Genomic DNA, 13,903 nt, shown 5'->3' on the forward strand with positions numbered 1-13,903 from the left:
CTGGTGGTACCGTACCAGACACTATGATAGTCAGGGTGGTGTTCTGGTGGTACCGTACCAGACACTATGATAGTCAGGGTGGTGTTCTGGTGGTACCGTACCAGACACTATGATAGTCAGGGTGGTGTTCTGGTGGTACCGTACCAGACACTATGATAGTCAGGGTGGTGTTCTGGTGGTACCGTACCAGACACTATGATAGTCAGGGTGGTGTTCTGGTGGTACCGTACCGTACCAGACACTATGATAGTCAGGGTGGTGTTCTGGTGGTACCGTACCAGACACTATGATAGTCAGGGTGGTGTTCTGGTGGTACCGTACCAGACACTATGATAGTCAGGGTGGTGTTCTGGTGGTACCGTACCAGACACTATGATAGTCAGGGTGGTGTTCTGGTGGTACCGTACCAGACACTATGATAGTCAGGGTGGTGTTCTGGTGGTACCGTACCAGACACTATGATAGTCAGGGTGGTGTTCTGGTGGTACCGTACCGTACCAGACACTATGATAGTCAGGGTGGTGTTCTGGTGGTACCGTACCAGACACTATGATAGTCAGGGTGGTGTTCTGGTGGTACCGTACCAGACACTATGATAGTCAGGGTGGTGTTCTGGTGGTACCGTACCAGACACTATGATAGTCAGGGTGGTGTTCTGGTGGTACCGTACCAGACACTATGATAGTCAGGGTGGTGTTCTGGTGGTACCGTACCAGACACTATGATAGTCAGGGTGGTGTTCTGGTGGTACCGTCGTACCAGACACTATGATAGTCAGGGTGGTGTTCTGGTGGTACCGTACCAGACACTATGATAGTCAGGTTGGTGTTCTGGTGGTACGTACCGTACCAGACACTATGATAGTCAGGGTGGTGTTCTGGTGGTACCGTACCAGACACTATGATAGTCAGGGTGGTGTTCTGGTGGTACCGTACCGACAGACACTATGATAGTCAGGGTGGTGTTCTGGTGGTACCGTACCGTACCAGACACTATGATAGTCAGGGTGGTGTTCTGGTGGTACCGTACCAGACACTATGATAGTCAGGGTGGTGTTCTGGTGGTACCGTACCAGACACTATGATAGTCAGGTTGGTGTTCTGGTGGTACCGTACCGTACCAGACACTATGATAGTCAGGGTGGTGTTCTGGTGGTACCGTACCAGACACTATGATAGTCAGGGTGGTGTTCTGGTGGTACCGTACCAGACACTATGATAGTCAGGGTGGTGTTCTGGTGGTACCGTACCAGACACTATGATAGTCAGGGTGGTGTTCTGGTGACCGTACCGTACCAGACACTATGATAGTCAGGGTGGTGTTCTGGTGGTACCGTACCAGACACTATGATAGTCAGGGTGGTGTTCTGGTGGTACCGTACCAGACACTATGATAGTCAGGGTGGTGTTCTGGTGGTACCGTACCGTACCAGACACTATGATAGTCAGGGTGGTGTTCTGGTGGTACCGTACCAGACACTATGATAGTCAGGGTGGTGTTCTGGTGGTACCGTACCAGACACTATGATAGTCAGGGTGGTGTTCTGGTGGTACCGTACCAGACACTATGATAGTCAGGGTGGTGTTCTGGTGGTACCGTACCGTACCAGACACTATGATAGTCAGGGTGGTGTTCTGGTGGTACCGTACCAGACACTATGATAGTCAGGTTGGTGTTCTGGTGGTACCGTACCGTACCAGACACTATGATAGTCAGGGTGGTGTTCTGGTGGTACCGTACCAGACACTATGATAGTCAGGTTGGTGTTCTGGTGGTACCGTACCAGACACTATGATAGTCAGGGTGGTGTTCTGGTGGTACCGTACCAGACACTATGATAGTCAGGGTGGTGTTCTGGTGGTACCGTACCAGACACTATGATAGTCAGGTTGGTGTTCTGGTGGTACCGTACCGTACCAGACACTATGATAGTCAGGGTGGTGTTCTGGTGGTACCGTACCAGACACTATGATAGTCAGGGTGGTGTTCTGGTGGTACCGTACCAGACACTATGATAGTCAGGGTGGTGTTCTGGTGGTACCGTACCGTACCAGACACTATGATAGTCAGGGTGGTGTTCTGGTGGTACCGTACCAGACACTATGATAGTCAGGGTGGTGTTCTGGTGGTACCGTACCAGACACTATGATAGTCAGGGTGGTGTTCTGGTGGTACCGTACCAGACACTATGATAGTCAGGGTGGTGTTCTGGTGGTACCGTACCGTACCAGACACTATGATAGTCAGGGTGGTGTTCTGGTGGTACCGTACCAGACACTATGATAGTCAGGGTGGTGTTCTGGTGGTACCGTACCAGACACTATGATAGTCAGGGTGGTGTTCTGGTGGTACCGTACTACCAGACACTATGATAGTCAGGGTGGTGTTCTGGTGGTACCGTACCAGACACTATGATAGTCAGGGTGGTGTTCTGGTGGTACCGTACCAGACACTATGATAGTCAGGGTGGTGTTCTGGTGGTACCGTACCAGACACTATGATAGTCAGGGTGGTGTTCTGGTGGTACCGTACCGTACCAGACACTATGATAGTCAGGGTGGTGTTCTGGTGGTACCGTACCAGACACTATGATAGTCAGGTTGGTGTTCTGGTGGTACCGTACCAGACACTATGATAGTCAGGGTGGTGTTCTGGTGGTACCGTACCAGACACTATGATAGTCAGGGTGGTGTTCTGGTGGTACCGTACCAGACACTATGATAGTCAGGGTGGTGTTCTGGTGGTACCGTACCAGACACTATGATAGTCAGGGTGGTGTTCTGGTGGTACCGTACCAGACACTATGATAGTCAGGGTGGTGTTCTGGTGGTACCGTACCAGACACTATGATAGTCAGGGTGGTGTTCTGGTGGTACCGTCGACCAGACACTATGATAGTCAGGGTGGTGTTCTGGTGGTACCGTACCAGACACTATGATAGTCAGGGTGGTGTTCTGGTGGTACCGTACCAGACACTATGATAGTCAGGGTGGTGTTCTGGTGGTACCGTACCAGACACTATGATAGTCAGGGTGGTGTTCTGGTGGTACCGTACCAGACACTATGATAGTCAGGGTGGTGTTCTGGTGGTACCGTACCAGACACTATGATAGTCAGGGTGGTGTTCTGGTGGTACCGTACCAGACACTATGATAGTCAGGGTGGTGTTCTGGTGGTACCGTACCAGACACTATGATAGTCAGGGTGGTGTTCTGGTGGTACCGTACCAGACACTATGATAGTCAGGGTGGTGTTCTGGTGGTACCGTACCAGACACTATGATAGTCAGGGTGGTGTTCTGGTGGTACCGTACCAGACACTATGATAGTCAGGGTGGTGTTCTGGTGGTACCGTACCAGACACTATGATAGTCAGGGTGGTGTTCTGGTGGTACCGTACCAGACACTATGATAGTCAGGGTGGTGTTCTGGTGGTACCGTACCAGACACTATGATAGTCAGGGTGGTGTTCTGGTGGTACCGTACCAGACACTATGATAGTCAGGGTGGTGTTCTGGTGGTACCGTACCAGACACTATGATAGTCAGGGTGGTGTTCTGGTGGTACCGTACCAGACACTATGATAGTCAGGGTGGTGTTCTGGTGGTACCGTACCAGACACTATGATAGTCAGGGTGGTGTTCTGGTGGTACCGTACCAGACACTATGATAGTCAGGGTGGTGTTCTGGTGGTACCGTACCAGACACTATGATAGTCAGGGTGGTGTTCTGGTGGTACCGTACCAGACACTATGATAGTCAGGGTGGTGTTCTGGTGGTACCGTACCAGACACTATGATAGTCAGGGTGGTGTTCTGGTGGTACCGTACCAGACACTATGATAGTCAGGGTGGTGTTCTGGTGGTACCGTACCAGACACTATGATAGTCAGGGTGGTGTTCTGGTGGTACCGTACCAGACACTATGATAGTCAGGGTGGTGTTCTGGTGGTACCGTACCAGACACTATGATAGTCAGGGTGGTGTTCTGGTGGTACCGTACCAGACACTATGATAGTCAGGGTGGTGTTCTGGTGGTACCGTACCAGACACTATGATAGTCAGGGTGGTGTTCTGGTGGTACCGTACCAGACACTATGATAGTCAGGGTGGTGTTCTGGTGGTACCGTACCAGACACTATGATAGTCAGGGTGGTGTTCTGGTGGTACCGTACCAGACACTATGATAGTCAGGGTGGTGTTCTGGTGGTACCGTACCAGACACTATGATAGTCAGGGTGGTGTTCTGGTGGTACCGTACCAGACACTATGATAGTCAGGGTGGTGTTCTGGTGGTACCGTACCAGACACTATGATAGTCAGGGTGGTGTTCTGGTGGTACCGTACCAGACACTATGATAGTCAGGGTGGTGTTCTGGTGGTACCGTACCAGACACTATGATAGTCAGGGTGGTGTTCTGGTGGTACCGTACCAGACACTATGATAGTCAGGGTGGTGTTCTGGTGGTACCGTACCAGACACTATGATAGTCAGGGTGGTGTTCTGGTGGTACCGTACCAGACACTATGATAGTCAGGGTGGTGTTCTGGTGGTACCGTACCAGACACTATGATAGTCAGGGTGGTGTTCTGGTGGTACCGTACCAGACACTATGATAGTCAGGGTGGTGTTCTGGTGGTACCGTACCAGACACTATGATAGTCAGGGTGGTGTTCTGGTGGTACCGTACCAGACACTATGATAGTCAGGGTGGTGTTCTGGTGGTACCGTACCAGACACTATGATAGTCAGGGTGGTGTTCTGGTGGTACCGTACCAGACACTATGATAGTCAGGGTGGTGTTCTGGTGGTACCGTACCAGACACTATGATAGTCAGGGTGGTGTTCTGGTGGTACCGTACCAGACACTATGATAGTCAGGGTGGTGTTCTGGTGGTACCGTACCAGACACTATGATAGTCAGGGTGGTGTTCTGGTGGTACCGTACCAGACACTATGATAGTCAGGGTGGTGTTCTGGTGGTACCGTACCAGACACTATGATAGTCAGGGTGGTGTTCTGGTGGTACCGTACCAGACACTATGATAGTCAGGGTGGTGTTCTGGTGGTACCGTACCAGACACTATGATAGTCAGGGTGGTGTTCTGGTGGTACCGTACCAGACACTATGATAGTCAGGGTGGTGTTCTGGTGGTACCGTACCAGACACTATGATAGTCAGGGTGGTGTTCTGGTGGTACCGTACCAGACACTATGATAGTCAGGGTGGTGTTCTGGTGGTACCGTACCAGACACTATGATAGTCAGGGTGGTGTTCTGGTGGTACCGTACCAGACACTATGATAGTCAGGGTGGTGTTCTGGTGGTACCGTACCAGACACTATGATAGTCAGGGTGGTGTTCTGGTGGTACCGTACCAGACACTATGATAGTCAGGGTGGTGTTCTGGTGGTACCGTACCAGACACTATGATAGTCAGGGTGGTGTTCTGGTGGTACCGTACCAGACACTATGATAGTCAGGGTGGTGTTCTGGTGGTACCGTACCAGACACTATGATAGTCAGGGTGGTGTTCTGGTGGTACCGTACCAGACACTATGATAGTCAGGGTGGTGTTCTGGTGGTACCGTACCAGACACTATGATAGTCAGGGTGGTGTTCTGGTGGTACCGTACCAGACACTATGATAGTCAGGGTGGTGTTCTGGTGGTACCGTACCAGACACTATGATAGTCAGGGTGGTGTTCTGGTGGTACCGTACCAGACACTATGATAGTCAGGGTGGTGTTCTGGTGGTACCGTACCAGACACTATGATAGTCAGGGTGGTGTTCTGGTGGTACCGTACCAGACACTATGATAGTCAGGGTGGTGTTCTGGTGGTACCGTACCAGACACTATGATAGTCAGGGTGGTGTTCTGGTGGTACCGTACCAGACACTATGATAGTCAGGGTGGTGTTCTGGTGGTACCGTACCAGACACTATGATAGTCAGGGTGGTGTTCTGGTGGTACCGTACCAGACACTATGATAGTCAGGGTGGTGTTCTGGTGGTACCGTACCAGACACTATGATAGTCAGGGTGGTGTTCTGGTGGTACCGTACCAGACACTATGATAGTCAGGGTGGTGTTCTGGTGGTACCGTACCAGACACTATGATAGTCAGGGTGGTGTTCTGGTGGTACCGTACCAGACACTATGATAGTCAGGGTGGTGTTCTGGTGGTACCGTACCAGACACTATGATAGTCAGGGTGGTGTTCTGGTGGTACCGTACCAGACACTATGATAGTCAGGGTGGTGTTCTGGTGGTACCGTACCAGACACTATGATAGTCAGGGTGGTGTTCTGGTGGTACCGTACCAGACACTATGATAGTCAGGGTGGTGTTCTGGTGGTACCGTACCAGACACTATGATAGTCAGGGTGGTGTTCTGGTGGTACCGTACCAGACACTATGATAGTCAGGGTGGTGTTCTGGTGGTACCGTACCAGACACTATGATAGTCAGGGTGGTGTTCTGGTGGTACCGTACCAGACACTATGATAGTCAGGGTGGTGTTCTGGTGGTACCGTACCAGACACTATGATAGTCAGGGTGGTGTTCTGGTGGTACCGTACCAGACACTATGATAGTCAGGGTGGTGTTCTGGTGGTACCGTACCAGACACTATGATAGTCAGGGTGGTGTTCTGGTGGTACCGTACCAGACACTATGATAGTCAGGGTGGTGTTCTGGTGGTACCGTACCAGACACTATGATAGTCAGGGTGGTGTTCTGGTGGTACCGTACCAGACACTATGATAGTCAGGGTGGTGTTCTGGTGGTACCGTACCAGACACTATGATAGTCAGGGTGGTGTTCTGGTGGTACCGTACCAGACACTATGATAGTCAGGGTGGTGTTCTGGTGGTACCGTACCAGACACTATGATAGTCAGGGTGGTGTTCTGGTGGTACCGTACCAGACACTATGATAGTCAGGGTGGTGTTCTGGTGGTACCGTACCAGACACTATGATAGTCAGGGTGGTGTTCTGGTGGTACCGTACCAGACACTATGATAGTCAGGGTGGTGTTCTGGTGGTACCGTACCAGACACTATGATAGTCAGGGTGGTGTTCTGGTGGTACCGTACCAGACACTATGATAGTCAGGGTGGTGTTCTGGTGGTACCGTACCAGACACTATGATAGTCAGGGTGGTGTTCTGGTGGTACCGTACCAGACACTATGATAGTCAGGGTGGTGTTCTGGTGGTACCGTACCAGACACTATGATAGTCAGGGTGGTGTTCTGGTGGTACCGTACCAGACACTATGATAGTCAGGGTGGTGTTCTGGTGGTACCGTACCAGACACTATGATAGTCAGGGTGGTGTTCTGGTGGTACCGTACCAGACACTATGATAGTCAGGGTGGTGTTCTGGTGGTACCGTACCAGACACTATGATAGTCAGGGTGGTGTTCTGGTGGTACCGTACCAGACACTATGATAGTCAGGGTGGTGTTCTGGTGGTACCGTACCAGACACTATGATAGTCAGGGTGGTGTTCTGGTGGTACCGTACCAGACACTATGATAGTCAGGGTGGTGTTCTGGTGGTACCGTACCAGACACTATGATAGTCAGGGTGGTGTTCTGGTGGTACCGTACCAGACACTATGATAGTCAGGGTGGTGTTCTGGTGGTACCGTACCAGACACTATGATAGTCAGGGTGGTGTTCTGGTGGTACCGTACCAGACACTATGATAGTCAGGGTGGTGTTCTGGTGGTACCGTACCAGACACTATGATAGTCAGGGTGGTGTTCTGGTGGTACCGTACCAGACACTATGATAGTCAGGGTGGTGTTCTGGTGGTACCGTACCAGACACTATGATAGTCAGGGTGGTGTTCTGGTGGTACCGTACCAGACACTATGATAGTCAGGGTGGTGTTCTGGTGGTACCGTACCAGACACTATGATAGTCAGGGTGGTGTTCTGGTGGTACCGTACCAGACACTATGATAGTCAGGGTGGTGTTCTGGTGGTACCGTACCAGACACTATGATAGTCAGGGTGGTGTTCTGGTGGTACCGTACCAGACACTATGATAGTCAGGGTGGTGTTCTGGTGGTACCGTACCAGACACTATGATAGTCAGGGTGGTGTTCTGGTGGTACCGTACCAGACACTATGATAGTCAGGGTGGTGTTCTGGTGGTACCGTACCAGACACTATGATAGTCAGGGTGGTGTTCTGGTGGTACCGTACCAGACACTATGATAGTCAGGGTGGTGTTCTGGTGGTACCGTACCAGACACTATGATAGTCAGGGTGGTGTTCTGGTGGTACCGTACCAGACACTATGATAGTCAGGGTGGTGTTCTGGTGGTACCGTACCAGACACTATGATAGTCAGGGTGGTGTTCTGGTGGTACCGTACCAGACACTATGATAGTCAGGGTGGTGTTCTGGTGGTACCGTACCAGACACTATGATAGTCAGGGTGGTGTTCTGGTGGTACCGTACCAGACACTATGATAGTCAGGGTGGTGTTCTGGTGGTACCGTACCAGACACTATGATAGTCAGGGTGGTGTTCTGGTGGTACCGTACCAGACACTATGATAGTCAGGGTGGTGTTCTGGTGGTACCGTACCAGACACTATGATAGTCAGGGTGGTGTTCTGGTGGTACCGTACCAGACACTATGATAGTCAGGGTGGTGTTCTGGTGGTACCGTACCAGACACTATGATAGTCAGGGTGGTGTTCTGGTGGTACCGTACCAGACACTATGATAGTCAGGGTGGTGTTCTGGTGGTACCGTACCAGACACTATGATAGTCAGGGTGGTGTTCTGGTGGTACCGTACCAGACACTATGATAGTCAGGGTGGTGTTCTGGTGGTACCGTACCAGACACTATGATAGTCAGGGTGGTGTTCTGGTGGTACCGTACCAGACACTATGATAGTCAGGGTGGTGTTCTGGTGGTACCGTACCAGACACTATGATAGTCAGGGTGGTGTTCTGGTGGTACCGTACCAGACACTATGATAGTCAGGGTGGTGTTCTGGTGGTACCGTACCAGACACTATGATAGTCAGGGTGGTGTTCTGGTGGTACCGTACCAGACACTATGATAGTCAGGGTGGTGTTCTGGTGGTACCGTACCAGACACTATGATAGTCAGGGTGGTGTTCTGGTGGTACCGTACCAGACACTATGATAGTCAGGGTGGTGTTCTGGTGGTACCGTACCAGACACTATGATAGTCAGGGTGGTGTTCTGGTGGTACCGTACCAGACACTATGATAGTCAGGGTGGTGTTCTGGTGGTACCGTACCAGACACTATGATAGTCAGGGTGGTGTTCTGGTGGTACCGTACCAGACACTATGATAGTCAGGGTGGTGTTCTGGTGGTACCGTACCAGACACTATGATAGTCAGGGTGGTGTTCTGGTGGTACCGTACCAGACACTATGATAGTCAGGGTGGTGTTCTGGTGGTACCGTACCAGACACTATGATAGTCAGGGTGGTGTTCTGGTGGTACCGTACCAGACACTATGATAGTCAGGGTGGTGTTCTGGTGGTACCGTACCAGACACTATGATAGTCAGGGTGGTGTTCTGGTGGTACCGTACCAGACACTATGATAGTCAGGGTGGTGTTCTGGTGGTACCGTACCAGACACTATGATAGTCAGGGTGGTGTTCTGGTGGTACCGTACCAGACACTATGATAGTCAGGGTGGTGTTCTGGTGGTACCGTACCAGACACTATGATAGTCAGGGTGGTGTTCTGGTGGTACCGTACCAGACACTATGATAGTCAGGGTGGTGTTCTGGTGGTACCGTACCAGACACTATGATAGTCAGGGTGGTGTTCTGGTGGTACCGTACCAGACACTATGATAGTCAGGGTGGTGTTCTGGTGGTACCGTACCAGACACTATGATAGTCAGGGTGGTGTTCTGGTGGTACCGTACCAGACACTATGATAGTCAGGGTGGTGTTCTGGTGGTACCGTACCAGACACTATGATAGTCAGGGTGGTGTTCTGGTGGTACCGTACCAGACACTATGATAGTCAGGGTGGTGTTCTGGTGGTACCGTACCAGACACTATGATAGTCAGGGTGGTGTTCTGGTGGTACCGTACCAGACACTATGATAGTCAGGGTGGTGTTCTGGTGGTACCGTACCAGACACTATGATAGTCAGGGTGGTGTTCTGGTGGTACCGTACCAGACACTATGATAGTCAGGGTGGTGTTCTGGTGGTACCGTACCAGACACTATGATAGTCAGGGTGGTGTTCTGGTGGTACCGTACCAGACACTATGATAGTCAGGGTGGTGTTCTGGTGGTACCGTACCAGACACTATGATAGTCAGGGTGGTGTTCTGGTGGTACCGTACCAGACACTATGATAGTCAGGGTGGTGTTCTGGTGGTACCGTACCAGACACTATGATAGTCAGGGTGGTGTTCTGGTGGTACCGTACCAGACACTATGATAGTCAGGGTGGTGTTCTGGTGGTACCGTACCAGACACTATGATAGTCAGGGTGGTGTTCTGGTGGTACCGTACCAGACACTATGATAGTCAGGGTGGTGTTCTGGTGGTACCGTACCAGACACTATGATAGTCAGGGTGGTGTTCTGGTGGTACCGTACCAGACACTATGATAGTCAGGGTGGTGTTCTGGTGGTACCGTACCAGACACTATGATAGTCAGGGTGGTGTTCTGGTGGTACCGTACCAGACACTATGATAGTCAGGGTGGTGTTCTGGTGGTACCGTACCAGACACTATGATAGTCAGGGTGGTGTTCTGGTGGTACCGTACCAGACACTATGATAGTCAGGGTGGTGTTCTGGTGGTACCGTACCAGACACTATGATAGTCAGGGTGGTGTTCTGGTGGTACCGTACCAGACACTATGATAGTCAGGGTGGTGTTCTGGTGGTACCGTACCAGACACTATGATAGTCAGGGTGGTGTTCTGGTGGTACCGTACCAGACACTATGATAGTCAGGGTGGTGTTCTGGTGGTACCGTACCAGACACTATGATAGTCAGGGTGGTGTTCTGGTGGTACCGTACCAGACACTATGATAGTCAGGGTGGTGTTCTGGTGGTACCGTACCAGACACTATGATAGTCAGGGTGGTGTTCTGGTGGTACCGTACCAGACACTATGATAGTCAGGGTGGTGTTCTGGTGGTACCGTACCAGACACTATGATAGTCAGGGTGGTGTTCTGGTGGTACCGTACCAGACACTATGATAGTCAGGGTGGTGTTCTGGTGGTACCGTACCAGACACTATGATAGTCAGGTTGGTGTTCTGGTGGTACCGTACCAGACACTATGATAGTCAGGGTGGTGTTCTGGTGGTACCGTACCAGACACTATGATAGTCAGGGTGGTGTTCTGGTGGTACCGTACCAGACACTATGATAGTCAGGGTGGTGTTCTGGTGGTACCGTACCAGACACTATGATAGTCAGGGTGGTGTTCTGGTGGTACCGTACCAGACACTATGATAGTCAGGGTGGTGTTCTGGTGGTACCGTACCAGACACTATGATAGTCAGGGTGGTGTTCTGGTGGTACCGTACCAGACACTATGATAGTCAGGGTGGTGTTCTGGTGGTACCGTACCAGACACTATGATAGTCAGGGTGGTGTTCTGGTGGTACCGTACCAGACACTATGATAGTCAGGGTGGTGTTCTGGTGGTACCGTACCAGACACTATGATAGTCAGGGTGGTGTTCTGGTGGTACCGTACCAGACACTATGATAGTCAGGTTGGTTGGTGGTACCGTACCAGACACTATGATAGTCAGGGTGGTGTTCTGGTGGTACCGTATCAGACACTATGATAGTCAGGTTGGTTGGTGGTACTACTAATATACTCTGTATAGCAGTACAGTCTATGTTTAGCTGCTCAGTGTTGACTCATTCTGTTGACTCAGTTAAGGGGAGACGGAGGAGAGAGAGGGGAGAGAGAGGGTAGAGAGAGGAGAGAGAGGGGAGACTGAGGAGAGAGAGGGGAGAGAGAGGGGAGAGAGAGGGGAGAGAGGGGAGACTGAGGAGAGAGAGGGGAGAGAGACGGTAGAGAGAGGAGAGAGAGTGGAGAGAGGGGAGACTGAGGAGAGAGAGGGTAGAGAGAGGGGAGACTGAGGAGAGAGAGGGGAGAGAGGGTAGAGAGAGGGTAGAGAGAATGGAGAGAGGGTAGAGAGAGGGGAGAGAGGGGAGACTGAGGAGAGAGAGGGGAGAGAGGGTAGAGAGAGGGGAGAGAGGGTAGAGAGAGGGGAGAGAGAGGGGAGACTGAGGAGAGAGAGGGTAGAGAGAGGGGAGAGAGATGGTAGAGAGAGGAGAGAGAGGGGAGACTGAGGAGAGAGAGGGTAGAGAGAGGGGAGAGAGGGTAGAGAGAGGGTAGAGAGAGGGGAGAGAGGAGAGACTGAGGAGAGAGAGGGTAGAGAGAGGGGAGAGAGAGGGTAGAGAGAGGGGAGAGAGGGTAGAGAGAGGGGAGAGAGAGGGGAGAGAGATGGTAGAGAGAGGAGAGAGAGGGGAGAGAGAGGAGACTGAGGAGAGAGAGGGTAGAGAGAGGGGAGAGAGATGGTAGAGAGAGGGAAGAGAGGGGAGACTGAGGAGAGAGAGGGTAGAGAGAGAGGAGAGAGAGGGGAGAGAGGGTGGAGAGAGGGGAGAGAGGGGAGACTGAGGAGAGAGAGGGTAGAGAGAGGGGAGAGAGGGGAGAGAGAGGGGAGAGAGGGTAGAGAGAGGGGAAAGAGGGGAGATGGAGGAGAGAGAGGGGAGAGAGAGGGGAGAGAGGGGAGAGAGAGGGGAGAGAGGGGAGAGAGGGGAGAGAGGGTAGAGAGAGGAGAGAGTGGAGAGAGGGTAGAGAGATGGTAGAGAGAGGGTAAAGAGAGGGGAGAGAGGGGAGACGGAGGAGAGAGAGGGTAGAGAGAGGGGGGAGAGGGTAGAGAGAGGGTGGAGAGAGAGAAGAGAGAGAGGAGAGAGAGGGAGAGAGAGGAGAGAGAGGGTAGAGAGAGGAGAGAGAGGGGAGACATGATAGAGAGAGAGGAGAGAGAGGGTAGAGAGATGAGAGAGAGGGGAGAGAGAGGAGAGAGAGGGGATACGGAGGAGAGAGAGGGGAGACGGAGGAGAGAGAGGGGAGAGAGATGAGAGAGAGGGTAGAGAGAGAGGAGAGAGAGGAGAGAGAGGAGAGAGAGGAGAGAGAGGGGAGAGAGAGGAGAGAGAGGGGAGAGAGGGTAGAGAGAGGGGAGAGAGAGTAGAGAGAGGGGAATGAGAGGGGAGAGAGGGGAGAGAGGAGAGAGAGGGGAGAGAGGGTAGAAAGAGTATAGAGAGAGAGGGGAGAGAGAGGAGAGAGAGAGGGGAGAGAGAGGGGAGACGGAGGAGAGAGAGGGTAGAGAGAGGGGAGAGAGAGGGGAGAGAGAGGGGAGACGGAGGAGAGAGAGGGGAGATGGAGGAGAGAGAGGGGAGACAGAGGGGAGAGAGGGGAGACGGAGGAGAGAGAGGGGAGACGGAGGAGAGAGAGGGGAGACGGAGGAGAGAGAGGAGAAAGAGAGGAGAGAGAGGAGAAAGAGAGAGGGTCTGACTGGTTGCTTTTAGACTGTTGTTCCTGAGTCCTCATCATCCTCCTGAAATGAGTTGACTGTCTTAGCTGTGTTCCTGGTTAGTTGGTCTCTGAGGTCACTTCCTGTTCTCTCTCTTATTCACTGCACTGTCTGTCTTCTCTTGTCAGGCTTCGCCCGCAATCTCTCAGAGGGAAATGATGCCAACTACACAGAGTACGTGGCCACTAGATGGTACCGCTCTCCAGAACTACTCCTGGGGTGAGTGTGTTGTCTTGTACTGGTCGAGTCCATTCTGCCTGGATACTCTATACATAAAGCATCAACACATGTGTTAATGCTCTCTCTCTCC

The 13,903-nt window shown here is 51.9% G+C and overlaps 1 protein-coding gene across 2 annotated transcripts in view; it reads left to right on the plus strand.

Moving 5' to 3' along the window:
- Positions 1 to 13,903, plus strand: part of LOC129867662 (cyclin-dependent kinase-like 5) — a 177,435-nt gene that overhangs the window by 70,673 nt on the left and 92,859 nt on the right. For both annotated transcript variants that reach the window (XM_055941238.1, XM_055941239.1), the window contains exon 8: positions 13,722 to 13,812. In XM_055941238.1, coding sequence (XP_055797213.1) covers positions 13,722 to 13,812 — 91 coding nt within the window. The remainder of the gene's footprint in view (positions 1 to 13,721; positions 13,813 to 13,903) is intronic.

Source organism: Salvelinus fontinalis, chromosome 12 (assembly GCF_029448725.1).
Source record: "Salvelinus fontinalis isolate EN_2023a chromosome 12, ASM2944872v1, whole genome shotgun sequence".
NCBI lineage: Eukaryota > Metazoa > Chordata > Actinopteri > Salmoniformes > Salmonidae > Salvelinus > Salvelinus fontinalis.